Raw genomic sequence first — 20,093 nt, 5'->3', positions numbered from 1 at the left:
ATATACTCGTAAATTTAACCCCGTTTACTGTAAAAACAATACATATTAAGTGAAATTACTATTTTAATTTATATCTTCCTTATACTTAACGATTAAGTGGCATTAGAAGAACAATATTCGTTAAGCCTAATATTATGACCACTTTACCCCATCTTACTTAAATTGTTCTAAAAAGTTACCTAAAAGAGATTCAGCTAACTGCTAATGAGTAAGAGTTCTTGAGACATGTAGGAAGCTTCCTATGCAGTCAATCTGTTCATAATTCTAACAAACAAAATTTCACAAGGAAGTTAAAAGAGGTGTTTAGATTTTAAACCTTTTCATATTCACACAAAATAATTTTTTTTCACCAAATAAAATTTTGCCAGTTGTAAAATTTTGTATTCAAAATGTAGTTTCTAACTTCCCTACTCTATAATAAAATTTTCACATTTATTCAAACATTTATTTCCAAGCTATAGCCTTTTATTTCACGAATGACCACTTTACCCCATTGACCACTTTCCCCCACCAGACCCTACTCTATGCATGTGAAGCTGTTTAGCTTCTGTATAAATAAATAAGTAGTAAGTTACCGCCATAAACCGGGCCTAAGACAGAACTACAAGCATATACCGACAGGCCGGCTACGACATTCAAGATTGCGGTCTTTGGAGCTAAGCATTTACCTTCGTTTTATTAGTTGAGTGGCACCATTCTAACGGAATCTCAACTTCAATGAGAAGACATTTGCCTCCTCCTCCTCAGTCACAATAACAAAAAAAAAGAAAAGAAGATTTGCTACAGCTTTTGAAATAAACGGCGAAAAGATCCAATTTTAACTGTTCTTGTATAATCTACTGTTTGATCACCGGTAAGATGGAAAGGCGAGCATCCGGTTTACAGAACGAAACGTGGGCATCTATTACTTTGCAGAGATGCCAGTTTTCTGTTACAAATGTGTATTTGCCTCTAAATTAACTATTCAATTGAAATGAACAAAACACAAGCATAAAATATATTACCCCTTTTTCAATCAGATAGTATCTGGCAGCCTGCTAATTCCATGGTAAACGCGGTCAGACTATAGACATGTTAAATTTTTTAGGCGGGTGATTACAGCCTGTAATTCAATATGGGGCTGCTCACAACTGATGTCACGCTTTGAGGAGCGAGAGTTTGTGAAACTGACAGTTTGTGAAAAGGGGTGGGACGGGGGTGACAAGAAGTGTCACATCACGCATTTTTTTTCTTATAACGATACGTTTATGAAAAGTAGCGCGACATGTGGCAAAGGAGAAGGAGGCGAGCAAGGGGGAAGTGTAACACTTTGAGACAAATGGGGGTTATGGGTGAAAAAAGGTGTGACATAATTTATGCAGTTTGCAGTCCCGTCTCCGTCTCAAAACTTGGAAATTGATGCATTGCAATAAAAGGCCACTTTTCTCAAACTTTTTGCATCAGGAGAATAAACTGTTCAACTTTGCTTCTTATTCCACCCGGGAAGGGAGTTAACAATGTTTGCAAATGTCAAATGTCTCAATAGTTTCAATCAACAGTAGCATATTTTTCATCTTACTCCGTTCTCTTCTCTTCCCGGCTGTAGTCCCGCAGCTGCCATGTACGTACTTCCTATGGTTTTGATTTTTTCTATTCTACTGAACTTCGGCTTCAGCAACAACTGAAATTAAAAACAGATTACATAATTCAATTTTTAAACATAAAAACTGAAATTAAAAGAAGAATACATAAATCCATAATTTTTGTAGCTAAGCATAGTTTTTAATAAATACTATAAGGGTAATCAATATGAAAAAAAAAAAAAAAAACTCGAACATATTAGAGTTTTGAGGATCATAACACTTTTGGCGAAACCTTGAAATTTGAAGTGTTTTTAAAAATAAAAAAAAAATAAATAATTAAAACAGCATATATTTTAAACATTAGGGTAGACCGTGCCCTTTTTCCAAAATGAGTAATAACTAGAGGGCCAACAGTCATTCCAGATTGATACTGCTCCCTAGCAACTATTCTCCCAAGGTTTTGAGCATCAGTCGAGCTTCGGTTGAACATGCGGAAAAATCTGTTTTCTACAAAGTCGAGTACATTTTGTGTTGAACGTTTTTAAGTTTATAGTGAATAAATAGTACTTAGTTAAAATAGAATAAAGATATAAAAAATAGCAGACTTTTATTATTTTTTGAGATTAGTATTTGTATGGACAGAAAAGTTATTAAATTTTGTTGCGCGTCAAAAATTAATACAAACTTACCAACGGGGCACTTTTACATATTTCCATCGGGGCACATTTTCGCACGTTCTTACTATGTCTTACTATACTCTGTCTTACTTCTAAACGGGCCCCGAACGCTTTTTTCGCTCTGTACTGTCTCAAACTTTTAGTATTTTCAGGCTATTTAGTTTTGAAAATAACCATTCATTTTTAATTAAGCAACAGATTCGTTTCTTATAGCTTATAATCATAAAGTGTTGTGTTCATGCCTGTTCAGCTTTAACTTTATACACTGTTCAGCCTGTAATACATTTTCTTTATTTTAAAGATGGTAAGACATAAGGTTCAAAGCACTAACAGAACCACGTTAGATGTCAAAATAACGAAAAGACTTATCGATAATCCCAACTATTTCTCTCAGTAGGCCTCCCACATCGTCACATATGGACTACCCCCAACTGAGACCATTTGGACAAGTTTACGAACCAGGAAAGGAAAATAAAAGAAGATGTTCACAATTCCAACTGATAATCCGATTAAAGAAGCCCTCAGACAATAGCAGTTAGAAGCTACAAAAAAAAAAAAAAAAAAAAAAAAAAAAAAAAAAAAAAAACATAAGGGCAAAACAAAACAAAAGAGAGAAATTACTTTAAAATTTACAAGTTGCTATTGAAGCAGAAATAGAAGACATCAAAGAAAAAAGTATGAAACCAAAACCTGCAAGAGGGAAAAAGTTAGTACACTCTGTAAAAAGGAAATTGGTGAACGATTCTATTTACGAAGTTGAAAAATGTGCTTGTATCAATTGTTTGAAAGCACACAACCAATCGAAAAAAGGACAAGCAGGATTTAATGTCTTAGATGTTAAAACCATAGACTAATAATAAGAGTAGACTGAGCTATGGCAACCCTTTTGCTGCTCATAAACCAAACCATGTGACTGGTGGACATCCTAGCAACAGCGAGCGTTAATCGTAGCAGACGATCAACGCCAACGCGAAATAAAATAAATAGAATTGATGAAACACGGAATAATGATCTTTTATGGAGTCCGATTTGTAAATTTGTTATTCTAAGTTGTAAATATTTTGTTAATATAGTGAGTTTTTCGTTTAGATAGTATTGTGCATTTTCTTTAGTCAATTTCAGTAACTCTCTAAGCAATAAAAGATGCAAGCGACCAAGAGGAATCAGCAAACGGTAAGATTTTTACCTACAGTTTCAATTTAAGATACCGATTAGTACATTTTTGCGTTAACGCAAAGCGTTTACGCCATTTCGTTCACGCCAACGCTGACAGCTCCAAATGAAATAAAAGTTACCGAAAACTGATCAAAAACTATTACTAATGTCAAAATAATGCATAACTAAAAGAAAAACAGTTCAATCTCTGCACCTGGAAGTTTTTTTTAATGAAAACACAGTGTCTTAAAATACATGTCGAGTGCCAAACTATAGATAATGCTGCCATCTAGCAACCATGCTGCCAAAGTCTTCGCCAAGCCCTTCCACTAGTCACATGATACATCTATGAACCATTTTATTTATCAGCAAGAATGAGAAAGCTCGGTCTACTCTTATTATTAGTCTATGGTTAAAACGCAGTCCCATGACAAGTATGCGAAATGAAATATTTTATTTTTGTTAGTAAAATCTAACAGTGATGAAGGAGATGACTAAATAGTTTCTGTTTTTAATTAGTAGTAAGCCCTATGATTTTAGTTTAACCTATAAAATGTTCTTTAATTAATTATATGTGATGTTAAAGTGTTTTGAAAGAAATAAAACATTTAAATTTGGTTAAATATCTATTTCACATACTGCTTGGTATCATTTTTAATATGCGCGAACGTGCCCCACTTGATGTGTAAACTTGCCCCGTGTTCGGAGAAAGTTTACGCAACTGACTTGAACTCATAAAACATATTTTTATGGCTAAAAACACAAGCTAAGTAACAAATGAATATACAGATTTTTACTTCATTAACTGCTTCAAAGCCACAATGTCTAAAATTTCCTAGGTTAAAACATAAAAATTGGAAAATTCATTGAAAAAAATCCGCGTAAACGTGCCCCGGTCTACCCTGCCATTTTTTGCTAATAATATTCCGATGTCTTATTAACATGTCCCAATATAATAATGAACTACTTGTCTTCTATAATTTGCTACAAGAACTTGAACTTAGGGGACATATATGGTCCTTAAAGGTGCACTGCAGATTTTTTAAACTGTTCAGAGAGTAGTAAATTTCAAAGAAGTTCAGAGAGTACTGAATTGTTAACAGCAATTTTTTTGAACTAGTCCGAAAGTGGTAAAGTTTCAATAGCAATTTCATGGAACTTCAGTGAATAGTAAATTTTAAACAACAATTTTGTTAAACTGTTTAGAGACTAAACTGTTCAGAGAGTAGTGAATTTTTAACAAACAATTTTGTTGAACTAGTCAGAAAGTATTAAATTTTAAACAATTTTGCAAAATAGTAAATTTTAAACAACAATTTTGTTCTGTTTGTCTTGTCAACTGTTCAGAGATCAGTAAATTTTAAACAACAATTTCACAAAACTGTTCAGAGAGTAGTAAATTTTAAACTGTTTCGTTAAACCGTTCAGAGAGCACTAAATTTTAAACAACGAAATAATTTTGAGTGTAAACAGAAGCGCGCATACGACATTTTAATGTAAATGACTGCTGAGTTTTTACGAAAATTAAACGGACAGTTTTCAAAAGTTCGTAATTACAATAAAAGTATAAATTTAGAAACAATTTGCCGCCTTTTGCCAGTTAAACGTATGTTGCATGCCGCTTGTGCATCAGCATATTGTTTATAAACGTAAATTGAAACCAATCCTCCTTTGTATATCCTTAGACTAAAAGCTTTCAAATCCGAAATAAAGTCTGCGTCTCGAAAGCGTAAGGAGAGAGGTATTTTCAGGATGAAATTACTGTAACAACCATTGGAGGCCTACTGTAATGCAGGTACTTCAGCCAGTAAGTACTTGTATGCAAAAATGGAACGATTAAGGATAGCATTTTAAGTGAGTTGCAATGGGTACTTGAACTGAAACATTTCATTCGAATTCGTAATGGAATTTGGGATTAAGGAGGATTAAAGGAATAAGTGGAATTCGTTTCAACAGAACGCTGCATTTCCAACACTCATCTGAGAATAAATAACGTATTCTGCCGTGGGCGGTAAAAGGCAGTAATTGCAAATTTTTCTTTTTTGCACTTTTTGCATCTATTGTACGTTAACATTATTGTACAAGCTTGCCTATTTGGTTTATGCTAAAACAAAGCGAAAAAAACCCCTTCAAATTCCAACATTTCCCTATTGTTATTATCGAATAAAAAACGTATTCTTTCAAAGATCTCGAAAACTCATTTCTGCAGATGCTGCCTTTACCTGCCCGCGGTAGTACTTATTTCTGATTAGTTAAGGAACTCAAAAGCGCATACACAAAAAGCAAGTAATCCAACGTAAATGTAATGAATTAAAAAAAAAAACAACCTGGAATTGAAAAATAAAGTGCAGTTACAGTTCAATAAGTAAACAAATGCAATGAAAAAAGTTCAAATAAGACTTTTTTAAAAGGACTCATTCTATACTTGAACTAGCAGCGCATGGAGGTTAGATTCGCCGCCTGAGGCACGTTGTATAGTTATGAAGTCGCACTGAAGTACTATGCATTATCACGTGATAGTTGTGATGCATAGCGGCATCAAGGCCTACCACTGTCATGTGGCCGTCATCAAGGTCACGTAACATTTGTGATGACGTCATCCATTAAACAGCAAATCAGAAGTGACTCTACGGTGGACATACATACAGTTGGTTTTTAATAGTATAGATAAGAACTTTAAAATGCACTTAAAATTGAGCAATACAGTCCTAATGAAATGTACATTACCAGTAAACAAATTGTTAAAAAATATCAACTAACCTTATCGAAATCACAAATAATTTCATTCAGAAGCCTTAGACACTCTAGTCCTTGCTTGTTAATGTCTGTTTCATCATAGAACTCCTTGTAGTTAGGTATGGAAGCGAACATCACAGCTACGTTTCGATACCTCTCGTGGTACAACTCCTTTGTGAAAAAAAAAAGGGCTAATCAGAGGAAAGATAAGTACATGTTGTGAAAGGTTAGTAAAATATGCAAACATTTCCTTTTATAGCACATTTCATTTTTAATGCAGCTACAGAAAATATTGAAAACGGAAAGTGAGTATAGTATGGCTCTGATAACAAGGTGCATCGCATGGAAAGATTTCTTTTTTGCTTGGAGAGAAAGAGGAGGATTTATACTGGCACAAGGCGAATAACATTCGCCGTACATTATTAGAGATGGCTGGCACTGGGTGCTTTCTTTTACTTTGAACAAGAAGTTCCGTTTAGAACTAAACGAGCCTACTTTCCCGTATGCCAATCGACTTTCTAGTATCTGATCAAAATTCTCAAAACTATCTGAAATTGAAAGTTTTTTTTGTACAAAAGAGTCAGATTCGGGAGCCGAAGGTATTTAATTCAAAGACTCGGAGTTGGAATCGGTCACTTCTCTTAAAGTCCGCAACTCTGCCAATGTTTTCGGAGTCGGAGTTGGACGAACTTTTGGATGAAGGAGTCGGAGTCAATTTTCAAAGAGTCTGAGTCAGTCATTTTTCTTTCGTGTATAAATTTTTGCCAAAGCTACGAAGTCAGGGAGTCGGAGTCCGACTAACTTTCGGGCACATGAGTCGGAGTCAAGTGCCCCAAAATTCTCAGAGTCGGAGTAGGGAGTTTGTCGTCAAGAACTATTTCCAACAAAATTCGTTTGAAGTAAATCCGCCTTCCAGTTCGGAATGTACATGGACTTTCAGTTTCCCCGTAAACACTATATGTTAAGGGATTTGAACTGTTCAAAATTGAACAGAAAACTGTACAAATCAAAAAGATATTTTATACACACGTTTTTCATCAAAAGCTGTTTCCTATAAAGTTTGTTTGAAGCAAATTCGCCTCTAAGTTAGAGATTGCCTTAAAGTTTCCCGTAGGCGCTAATGTTGAGTTTTTTTTAACTGCTCAAAATTGAACGAAAATTGTTCAAATCAAAAAGTGAACTATGGGAATGAGGTATCCTTGTTGAGATCTTTTGAACAAAAAAAAAAAAGGTTGTTTGAATCGGACTATTCAGTCAAAAGTTGACAGATCGACAGACAGACATTTTCCCCCATCTTAATAACCCTACTTCCCAATTTTTAATTTTTCGATACTTATTTAATTATATCTTATTTATTTTTGACTTTTACTTTGTTTCTCGCGATATTTTTAAGATGCTTTACGCCTTCTTTCATGCTTTTTTCTTCTTTCTCTGACTTTTACTGGGAAAGTAGGCTAAAAATGGATACGTAGTTATTTTCTGGTTGAAGAGAAAGAGGAGGAGTTCTTATATCGGCGCAAGGCGAATAACAATCGCAGCACGTTATTGAAGATGCAAAGTGGCATTGTGTACTTTCCTCTACTTTGAAAAATGGAATCGTATTTTTTTCTCTAATTGGAGAGAAAGAGGAGGAATTCTCTTAAACCGGCACAAGGCAAATAACAATTGCAGCACGTTAATGAAGCTGCAAAGTGACATTCTGCGCTTTCTTCTACTTTAAAAAATGAAATCGTTTAATTCTTTGTTGTTTGGAGTTCAACCTATTAGAGCCGGACAATATTTTCAACTAAATGAAACCATTTTCAACATTCTGAATGCGGAACTCGAAATTTAGGACAAAAATGCATAACGGGGGTATGTCGATTAAAAAGCTATTCATGATCTTTGATTTAGTACGAAAGCGACATTCTATGCGCACTGCTTGTTTCACTAGATACTTAAAAACATCAGCGTTAAAAATGAAGGTTGAAAATAAAAATCCATACATACCTCTGTCTGTCTGTTGTTTGACAGAAAATGCTGAGCCACATGTGCGGGTAGGATATTTTCTAGAAGAATCTTGTTTATGCTTCCCATCGTTTCTACTTCGTCTTGCTCCACTCTTAGCTTGTTTTGCCATAAAAAATCTGCTCGAGATGTGGACTCTGACTGCGTGGTAAGAAACGCGATATAATTGACGATGAAGTAACATACATATATTTGCACGTACATCAAGACCTTAGAGCAGGAATTAGTAAATGGAGGGAGCAAGTCCAATCATCGGTTAAGCAAAAGCTTGGGCAACGACCTCAAGTCATGTAACTCAACAACGACGAATGGATGATACGTTTTAGTGAAACTAGTGAAAGAAACTCGATTTCTTGAAATGCTTTTCTTTCGAACCTAACACGTGACTTGGGGTCTTTCTTTCACGAATGAAAGTCTTCACTCCCTCCATTTTATCTCTTCTCAATGATCAAGACTGCTTTCAGAAATAATCCACCGATTACACCGCGTGGTTAGCCAGGTCAGGGTTATGACGTCACCGGTATTTTTTTTTTTTTTTTGGTGATCCCGTTAGAACAGCCGTGTTTCGGAATGCTCGTGGTTACAGCGCAGTAGTTTTAGTTCAGCAGCAAACGACGCTCATGTCAAAGTACATCCTTCGTAATGGGAGAGTCACTTGCGTTACAATCAAAACGAGTGTAAAACTCGAAACACGACCGGATTGACCAAAAATACCATGTGATTTCGCTAACCACGACGAGACGGCGGTGCGGGCGGTTGCAACCGGATCGACCGTCATAAAGGGCCTTGCATAGAGCGACTTTTCCTTATTTCTGAACGTACACCAAGAGTGCATTATTATCAAACAATTTTGATTTTTAGAATTGCAGTATTTCAGACTATATACATTTATTCCACGATAAAATGGTAATAATTATGTTGCATTCAATTTTGAATTTTACTCGAACTTTCAGTACTTATTTTAATTACAAACTTTTTTTATTTTACGACACTAGCTATCACTTACCATTACAGCGATTAGCTGATTTGCACTTATACGTACACAAGTCGCTTTTTATGTCACACTTTTTTTTCTGTCAAGAAGAATGTTCTTAGCATCTGTTAGAAAAAAAAAAAAAACTTATACAGTCGACTCTCGAAAACTCGAAACCCCATTAGACTGACTAAAACCTTCGAGTAATCGGAAGTTCGAGGTGTCGGGTGTTCCTTTCCCAGCTTTCTGAAGAATAATTTTTATTTATTTTTTACTCAGGAACAGTGCATAATCGATAGATTACAAAACTTATAGTTTGGATAAAGATAACTATTGTTACTAAGTAAAAATATTTTTGTAGAAAATAAGTGTTATTGAGATACACTTCGAAAAAGGGACATACATTTTGACTGGTTACATTTTTATTTGCATCTTAAAATGTCATTAATTTACATATTGTAGGCCCAATTCCTTTTCTCTTGATTTCAGTTGGTACTGCTTTTAAACATCTTATTGTTTTAAAAGCAGATTACTTGAGTCATTCAGAAAATAAAAGCTACTTTGTTTTCAGTTTTTGCCGAAATTTAAAGTCTCTCAAGGACTTACCAGCAGTAAAATTTTAGGTCAACAGCCACGGGAAACTGTAGCCCAATCTGCTACTTCTCACGCAAGCATGCAACGCTGTTGAGGAGCACTGTTGTAAATAAAGTATCTCTCTCACACAAGCTGATAATCAAAGCAAAGTGTTAAAAAAAAAAAAAAAAAAAAAAAACTTTTAAAAATTATTTTGGCTACATTTGTCTACACAAAATGGACACGAAACTCTCGTAAAAGCTTCGACTTAAAAAGAGTGCATTCGAGATATAGAGACAACTCTGTGTTTTGAAAACACTAAATTATTTTAGGACCGAATGGAAACTTTGAGATAAAGGAATGTTCTAGTTATAAAGGTTCGAGTTATCGAGAGTCGACTCGACTGAAATTTTAAAATTTTTACTTGCAAGCAAAAATTTTTACTGTAAGTATTGAAATTTCATTCTGTTTTTTCCTATTTATATAGCTATTTATAGGTCTACCCTTTAATTCATTTTTTTGCAATTAAAATTCATGGCATTTTAACAATGAGTTAAATATTAGATTGTATTTTTTAACGTAACTTTCACTGTGCTATAGTACATACATATACCGGAGATGTCTTAGAAACATCAGAATTCAACCGAATGCTTAGTATGAGATTCTGGAATTCTACAAAATAGATAGGTATTCTAGGGACTTGACATTGCCGGCAATATATTCAACTTTAGTCATTCATGCATAAAAATTCTTTTTTCTCATAAAAATTCTGAAAATGACCATTTATGTTAAAAAAACCTGTACCAAAGGATTTTTTTTTTTTTTGTGTTTCAAGAAATTTTCAGGAATTAATTCTATACATTGAAAAATATTAATATTTTAACTTCAAAAATAATTTTACTTGTAAATCATTTTTATTCATGCAAATTATTAAAGAGAGAGAGAAAAGTACCTGTCTGTCCAACACTAGAAGTATTAGCGTAAAGATGATTAAAAATAATATGGCATATACGGATAAAGGTAATTTTTCAAACCTGAAACGATATTAAATAAGTCAGTTGTCACACAATACATTTAATGACGGAAGAAAACATACACAGAACATAGATTTTACACTTCTTACCAGAAAATGTACGATAGTGTAAAAATGAAAATAAACGCAAAATAAATAAGTGGCGATCAAAAGAGCATAGTAAAAAAAACATGTTTCTGGACACATAAATTCATTTCTCTCATGTTCCCGTTATCAAACGGGCTGATGTGTGCACCACATGATTTCCTTTTACGCCAATTTAACGATAATAGTACCTTGGAGTAAGCAAGGAAACATTTTGAATATTTTCACCCCGGTTTGTCGATGCAAAAATGCGTTTCACAGAGATTAATTTTCCCAATATTGTCAAATTAAAAGTGATTCAATGGATCTAAATATCACCAATAGCGCCAAATTGAAAGCAGATTCGAGAAATATTTTTTTATCGCCAAATTTTCACCAACTTGGCGATCAAAAGGTTGGCGATGTATCGCCAAGCGTTAGCCAAATTCAAACATCACTTTAGTTTTGCATTGAAATTATGTAACGCTGATTTTCCCCTAAAAGGTGTAAAAGACACTTAGAACATCCGAATGCAAGAACTAAACCCCGCTAGGAGGCTACATACCAAATTTCAACTTTCTACGGCATACCGATTTTGAGTTGTGCGAGATACGCATATGCATATCGTCACGAGACAACTCATGGTAATTAACTCGGGGATCGTCAAAATATCGGCCTACGATATGAGTGAAAATTTTGTCGCGAATACAATGTTTCCTTTACTATGTAAAAGGAAGTAAAAATCATAGATCTTAAAATAGAATAGATGTGCCTTCTCCCCACTTTTCTCCTCAGAGCGCGCGTCAACATCCCCCGTTGGACATCACGTGATCAAGGGACACCTCTCACAAGAAACTGTTTCCCCTATCGAAGAGAATCACTTTGCGATGCGATCATTTGCACAATTAAGGGAAATTAAAGCATTTAACCCATGGGTTAAATGCTTTAAGCATGGGTTATACCCCATGGGTTAAACTCCCCTTTAAGTATGGGTTAAATTAAAGCATTTAACCCATTATTAAAGAAAAAGGGAACACTCTGTCCCTCACGTAACACCTCATAATTTTCACTAAAAGTAATAATTAAAAAAGGTAACAATTTTTTTTTCATTAAGAAATCGCAAATGTATTTGTTGTACTTTTGCGAAAAATGTCCTTTGTTACTTTTTAAATTATTACTTTTTAATGAAATGCGGGACAAAATGACAGCTTTTTAATGGAATGGTCCATTAGATATTTTCCCAATCATAACTTTTGAAGCAGGCGCGCAAGCTATTTAAACTTTTTTTCAAGTGCTTTAAATACTGAGTAGAGATAGACGTTTTCAAAAATCTTGAACAAAAATTGACCTTATAAATTTTCTTTTATTTCAATGAAATTTTTCAAATACAGATAAATGGTTTCAATGCGTGCTTTTTCCCACAACTTTTGAAGCCAGTGCAACAATTTAACATAAAACCCTATCTAAAACCATAAACCAATTAGAAATACAAATGTAAATAGTATCGAATATCAATTAACTCAATTAAATAATATTCTAAGATTCGCATGCGTTTCGCACCAACACTCTATTAGCCAAACAAATAACTTTGGTTTGTTCCTGATTTTTAAGCAACTTCAGTTTTTTTTAACTCAGAAAATAAATTCATTTGCAATTATAAACTACTTGAATGGTCATTTGACTTCCGCCCCCTCCCCAATTTTTCTTTTCGTCCTACAGGATATGATAATTTTGACAATTTAAACTCGAGGGCGAAGAAAACTAGTGATTATTGTCCCTCAACAATATTAATTTTGTCACTTTCCTACTTATTGGTCTTTGTGAATTATTTTCATTGTTTGAATTGACTGCGCGATACATTCTAACGCTTCAATATTTAGTAACGATTACTTTTATAAACTTGTTAACGAGAAAATCTGCTGCTTCTGTTTCCAACATATGCTTATTTAAACTTAGAAGTTCGGAATTAGAAATTTTTCTCATTACTCTTGTGGCTTCATGAGTAACATTATATTTTTTGTGCTTTACTCCCAAAACTTTTTCACATTCTCGCTCAGTTCTTCACAAATGTACATATTTCAATGGTTGCAATCTTGCAATTAGTTATCATCTCAAAATTCTTAAATTTTATTATGCCTATTTTTTAGTTTATTGTAGTTAAGACTGCGTTGCAATCGTCGCAGTTCACGTCAGAGTGCACTTGCCGGACAAGAAATCCAGCGTAGTCAGAAACATCACTAATATACTGCGTCATGTTAATTGAGATGATTTCTGAATTTTCCAAATCGTCGTCAAAGGAATCGGAAGAAAAGGCTTTCTTTCAAAGCATTTTTGTTACGCTTCAAATTTAATCTTAGCATTTGAAGGTTGTCAAAATCAGCGCAATTTAAAGAACTGAACTCCTTAAATTTCCGTATGAATGAATAATCTTTTTTTCGCACTTCGAAATTGTCCGACGATTATTGTTGAATCCCCCCTCACAACCTGATCGCACTGAAAAGTTTCAAAGTGATCCTGAGTAAGCTTATAAGTCATTACGCAGTTTAGAACTGGAATTCGGGCACCTACATACTTTTCATATGTTCCCAGCACACTTTTCATAGAAATTAGGAAACTTTAAAATCCAGTTTTTCGAGGACATACTATAACTAATTTTCCATCGCTTGTTTTTAGTGATTTAATATAATGCTCGGCATCTACAATAAATTGCTTAAAATATTCTTAATTTCGACTATGCATGGGATTTTTTTGCCTTTAACAGAAAGATTTCTGTTACTCAGAAAGTCCACTATGTCTTTACTTTTAATAAAATTGGCACCAGCATCGCATTCATCAAACCCTCTTTCGCTAGAAAATCTCAGATTCACACATATAGAGATTTCTCCAATAGGTATAATGAAAATCTTCAGACAATCCTAGACTTTTAACGACGCTTCGCATTGTTATATCACTGCTGCCCGAGAAGAGGGAGACACGATGTCCCTTGATCACGTGATTCTCGGCAGAATCATGATGACCCCACTTTCTCCGGGCGAAATACGCTGCGCTGTAAGAGAAAGGCCTATCTATCCTTTTTAAAGATCTATGGTAAAAATGATGTCTTGAAAATGAAATTCTGTGATAAGTCGCCAAATTTAACGAGGTCGGTGAGCACATCTTTCACATGCTTTGCAGATATCTTGCCACATGCAGACAGCGAAATCACGGAGCACTTTCCAATGGGGTTGTTTCCTTCAGTCAAAAGTACTACTTTTAATCACTGAAATTGATAGAATGAATAAAAAAAAAATAAAAGAATAAATAAATAAAAAAAAAAACAAGGACCTAGAAAATACTTTCATTTTCCCAACCGTTATTTTTTAATTAATTTTTTAAAATGTCCGATTTTTCAAACAAGGCGTGGTCTTTATGACGTCACAAATGATGCAATTTGGCGCATCTTTCTACCACGTTTCCACGTTATGATAATCAAGAAGCGAATTAAATATTGCACTCTACGCTTGCTATCAACCATATCGTTGCCAATACACGTGAGTATAGATACGAATTTAATATTTTTCTCCGTGAATGGCAACACTAAATGGCATTTCATCACATGTGATGTCACACAACAGAAACGTAAACAATGAAAGCGCACCGATATAAGTAATTTTTTTAAAATATTAAACTTGAACAAATTATTTGAAAAATGGTCAGATCCTATATTTTTAAGCATGCTCTTTCAGAAAAAAATGCTTTTAAAATTTTGGAAACGACCCCATTCACGTCAACTTTTTAAATTTGGCACTTTTCATAAAATTTCGGCTTAAAACCTTAAATCTCGATAACGGGTGCACGAAGGCAAATAATGTTGACACATGAGAGGTTTTTTTTTTTTTTTTTGCGTCAGAAAAATGTTGCAATATGTTCTTTCGATTGCTACCTTTTTAACCTTTTTTTTTCATTTTTACACTATAAGTGTGTTTCCTTTGTTCCCTGGTTAGCATTTAACACCTACCAATGTATATACAGTGAAACTTCGGTAAGTCGAACTTCGACAAGGCGAAGTGAATCTTTATTTCCGTCTAATTGAATGGGGAATTAATGTTCTCTATTTTCGATAAGAGCAGAATTTCGTTGAGACGAAATAATCGATAAGCCGATCTTTATTTCATGACTGTCATTAGATTTTCCTTGCTATCGTAACTCCACCCCCCCCCCTCCCCCAAATAGTATGAGCAAAACGAAAGGCTTCAAAAGACGTCTGGACGAAGTGAGTCTAATAAATTTCCTATTTACAAATAACGGAGCTCTTTTACAAAAGAAAATAAACATTCAATCAAACACAGATTTTACGGATTTGTTGCAGTTGACGGCAGAATTTAAATCACATAGTACCCAAATGATGAAGATAGTTTATCGTGCATAAGTGAAAATAACGAAAACACTTCTAGTGTTGAAGAGAAGTAAAATGGTAAAATTATTCTGTTCAAGATATTAGAAGAACACCATTGCGTGTTTTCATAGAATCGCATCCGAATTTCCCTGACACCTCATTTACAGATTTTTATAAAATATCTTTTCTCTCTCTCTCTTTTTTTATAAGTAAAAACTAATAATTCAGCACAAAAATTTAATTTGTTTTCCAACCTATAAAAAGTTTTGAATTAATATAGTAATTATATTACATGTTAATTATGTCAAGTAAATATGTAAACTCTTTGATATATTATTCTGTTAATTTTCGCTCATCTTATAAATTTAAGGAGTTTCAGAGGTAGTATTTCATTTCATTCTATTATTTTGTTTTCGTTTTTTGATTAGCCGAATTTTCGATAGCTCGATTTTTTTTTTCACTTTCCCTGCAACTTTGACTTATCGAAGTTTCACTGTATAGTAAATTAGTTGACATTACCATCTGCCTTCTCGCGATGCAGCTTTCACTTTTTATCGGTGTTTCTTTCTATACCTGAGAACAACCAACTTAAGTATTCTACTCTTTATTTCACAAAAAAAAAGTTGAGAATATAAACGGCAGTTCATTGCGTCATTCAGTACTTCTGAAGTTAGCGGCCATTCCTTAATTACGTAAGGGTACCGAGGGAGAGGGGGAGTTTGAAAACCTTTACATACCCTTACTTTGAGGGGAGGGGGTGAAACCCATTCTTACTTAATATTTTAAAAGTCGATATTTTATATTAGAAATCGCACTGTGTGTCAAGTGGTTTGGCAGGTATCCTATTGCATTTGCGTCTGGAAAGTAAAAAAACGTAGAATGAGCTTTTTTTTTTTTTTTTTTTTGTTTTACAAAGAATGAATGGTGTAAAATACAATTAAAGAAACGTACTATCTATAGCATGTTTTATTTTTATTTAGTATAGCATCATATAATACGTATATTTGAAAAATAAAAAGCTTTGATTTACGTCAAACTGCAAGTTTTAATGTAACTGATCCTTTTCAAACAACATTTTATTTTGAAAAAGAAATGAAATCTTACGTAAGAGTAGGGAGGGGGGTAAAAATTTTACTTACCCTTACATGGGAATACGGGGAAAAATGACCAAAATCTTCCTTACGTAATTGGAAGCTGTTTCTGAAGTTGTTGAAAGTGCTCTTCCTGCATTGTAATGTTCAGTGTAATATTATAAATATTACAAACCTTGTTAGGTTGTGAGGTACAAAGGGTGAGTTTTAAAACATTTAGAAATGTTATTTTGCTACATTTCAGTTGCACTACACTGTTATTTTTTTTAAAAAAAGCACCCTAATTATGATGTGGCTCAAAGTTAACCTTAATGGCAGAATGGCTCTGACACAGGCTAATAATCAGGCTCGTCATTTCGAGTTTTTCCGAGGAGGGGGGGGGGGGACATAAATGTTATCGGAAAACGATAACCACTCCCACTTGTGTGTTAAAACATTAATTTTCAAAACGGGGGGGGGGGGGAGCAGTTGACCCCCTCCACAACCCCCATAAATGACGGGCCAGGTTAACAATTCAGTTTAAATGGATTTAATAATTATTATTTCTTAATTTTGGAAAACTATAGGTGTTTTTATTCCACTTTATACCAACATGCGATAAAACTATTAAAATATTAGTGGATCAGTTTAAAATAAAAAATTTACTGCTCAAAGTTACGCTGAATGCAAGAGTGTCCATCTCCCCATAGAACAAGACCCCCCCCCCCCCCTCCTCCTCAAAAAAAAAAGAGAAAAATATCCGTAAAAACATCTTCTCTGCCAAAAATTGCAATGGCGCAATCAGCGCCCCTCCTGAATGAATTTTTTGAGAAAATTGATGCAGTTCAAAATTGTCTGCATATCAAGGCTGTCTGTTCACTATCAGTAGCGTAAAACTTATGTTTTAATACTATGTTTATTCTGATGAAAGTGAAATGTATTAATTTTGAATATCAGGCTTTGTTAAACTTTTAAATGAAGAAATGGTTGCATTAGATGTAGAAAAACAATGTCTTTTTTAATATAATTTTTATACATTGCAAGAAAAAGGATATATAACACATACTGTTTTAAAAAATACAGACAAATACTTTATTTCATCAATTTTTATTGAGAAATATGAATGTAGGTATTTTAATCTTATTAAATTCACATCGAAAATAATCCGCAACACTGTTAAAAAACTCTAAAAAAGAAAAGAAAATTAAAACAATTTTAATTAAAATTGATTTTTAAAGCAATGTAGAAACGTATCTGAAGATACTTTCTTTGAAATTTAATTACAGTAACAATTATTTATCAAGCGAGCAAGAAATCGAAGAGAAATTTTTATAATTGTTGAAATTCTAAACCATGGCTTTTGCAAAGAAGTTTCATTTTGTAATTTTTAATTAAATTTGAAGAATGGAATGTATCGAAAACGAATCCATTGTATTATAAATAACCCTGATATTTTTTTTTGTTTGATTTAACAACTTGAAATGGGAATGAAATGTAATATAACTTGTGAAAGATGATATACTTGATTTATCTTATTTTGTCTCACAGGTAAAAGCAAGTGTTAGGGGGATAAAAAACCAGTTGCACATGTTGATGACATTTTCCGACATTTTATTATCACCTACAGCGACAATAATTGGAGTTAAATGAAATTTCATGCAATCATAACAGATAAACCGGTTATCGTAGGTAAAAACAGCTTTTGATATGAAACTAATGAAATAGTGAGCTTGAGTAATGTTTAGCCCTAATGAGAGCAGGGCTTCCCAGGACCCCTTGGGGGCCCGCCGACCCATAGCCCCACGATGAACTTTGAAATGAAAAAAAATTTAAATGGCAAAATGATATTGAAATATGTTTATGCATTTGAAAGTAAGAAATACAAACTGATCGTTAAATCATTAAATAAAAACAAAAAACCTGACTACGTAAAAACCAAAAAACTAAAAAGAAAAATGTATAAGCCCAGTAGTTTAGAATGTTATTAAGTACCACTGAATAACTACACCGTTGAAATAGTTTTATAACCGTACACAGACAAGACAAATCATAAATTCAAAAGCAGAATAGGAGGATCAACAGTCGGGGCTCATTCAAATTTTACGGGGTTCCTAGAATCAGAAAGGAATAGGCCCCGACTGTTGATCCTTCTATTCTGCTTTTGAATTTATGATTTGTAATATCTGTGTACAGTTATAAAACTATTTCAACGGTGTAGTTATTCAGTAATACTTAATAATGTTCTAAACTACTGGGATTATACATTTTTCTTTTTAGTGTTTTTGGTTTTTACGCAGTCAGGTTTTTTGTTTTTATTTAATAATTTTTTATTTGACACTTTTTAGTTAATTTTCATTGACTTAGTTATTATGATTATGATACGGTACATTTCGCAATCTTGTCATTTCATTGAGAGAGTTTGTTTGTATCGTGAGGTCTATTAAGTAACTTGCTGTGGTCTAAACTACTAATAATTAATCCCTCTAGGGACCTAAACTCGGCTTAAAGCTACATGTGCTTGACCTTCCGCAAAAACGTGCGAACTTAAGTCAACCACAGCACAGCTATATAAACAGCCTGTTTAACTCATGATGACGTGAAATCGGAAACATCATCAGTCAAATCTTTCTCGCAAAACTAAAAAAGCCGGTCCCGGTTGCCAGATGTCCCGGTTTTCAGAGCAAGTCCCTGTGCCCCGACTGGTTTACTTCACGTCCCGGTAAAAGATAAATTTGACTATACATGACCGAAAAAGCCAAAAAATACTTAAATGAAAAGGATTATTTGGGATAATGGGGTCGTTTCCAAAATTTTCAAAGTAGTTTTTTCTGAAAGAACATGCTTAAAAACATAGGATCGAACCATTTTTTAAAATAATTTGTTTAAGTTTAATATTTTTGAAAAATTACTTAAATCGGTGAGCTTTTATTATTTATACTTCTGCCGATGATATCACAAATGATGAAATGCCATTCATTGTTGCCATTCACAGATCAACATATTTAATTCACATCTTTACTCACGTGTATTGGCAACGATATGGTTGATAGCAAGTGTAGAGCGCAATTTTAATTCGCTTCTTGATTATCATAACTCTGCAATGAATATTTTCCAGCAAAAATAATGTTATCGTTCACTTGAATTACAAACTAACCAGTCTGGTGGACAAACTTTAGCCTTTCTCTGGACCTTCATCGCAGTCAGGCAAAAGTCCACTCAGTTTTTCACCTGAGAGAATTTTTATTCAGTGTTGAGTGTGACTGATTACGTTACTGTGTTAAAAGAAATCTGTTTCATTTAATAATCACTAGACTGTGATAACACATCAAGTATACATTTGTACAATGGGGTCGTTTCCAAAATTTTAAAAGTATTTTTTTTTTCTGAAAGAACATGCTTAAAAACATAGGATCCGACTATTTTTTTAAATCATTTGTTTAAGTTTAATATTTTTAAAAAATTACTTAAATCGTTGCGCTTTCATTATTTACATTTCTTGCCGATGACATCACAAATGATGAAATGCCATTCTGTGTTGCCATTCAGGGAGCAAAATATTTAATTCGCATCTTTACTCACGTGTATTGGCAACGATCTGGTTGATAGCAAGCGTACAGCACAATTTTAATTCGCTTCTTGATTATCATAACGTGGAAATGTGGTAGAAAGATGCACAATAGTGCATCATTTGTGACGTCATAAAAACCACACCTTGTTTGAAGAATCGGACATTTTAAAAAATTAATTAAAAATAACTGTTGAGAAAATGAAAGAATTTTCTGGATCCATGTTTTTTTTTGCTTATTCTATCAATATCAGTGACTAAAAGTACTACTTTTGACTGAAGGAAACAACCTCAGTAGTTAGTC

The 20,093-nt window shown here is 33.6% G+C and overlaps 1 protein-coding gene across 1 annotated transcript in view; it reads right to left on the bottom strand.

Moving 5' to 3' along the window:
* LOC129223765 (adenylate cyclase type 2-like) overlaps positions 1-20,093 on the bottom strand; it is a 187,353-nt gene that overhangs the window by 16,517 nt on the left and 150,743 nt on the right. Inside the window, exons 16-19 of the mRNA XM_054858124.1 lie at positions 10,636-10,717; positions 8,120-8,278; positions 6,155-6,301; positions 1,559-1,660 (exon numbers count right to left, since the gene is read on the bottom strand). Coding sequence (XP_054714099.1) covers positions 1,559-1,660; positions 6,155-6,301; positions 8,120-8,278; positions 10,636-10,717 — 490 coding nt within the window. The remainder of the gene's footprint in view (positions 1-1,558; positions 1,661-6,154; positions 6,302-8,119; positions 8,279-10,635; positions 10,718-20,093) is intronic.

This window comes from Uloborus diversus, chromosome 6 (assembly GCF_026930045.1).
Source record: "Uloborus diversus isolate 005 chromosome 6, Udiv.v.3.1, whole genome shotgun sequence".
NCBI lineage: Eukaryota > Metazoa > Arthropoda > Arachnida > Araneae > Uloboridae > Uloborus > Uloborus diversus.
Note: the sequence above shows the minus strand (reverse complement) of the source record. Positions and strands in the feature narration are given on the sequence as shown.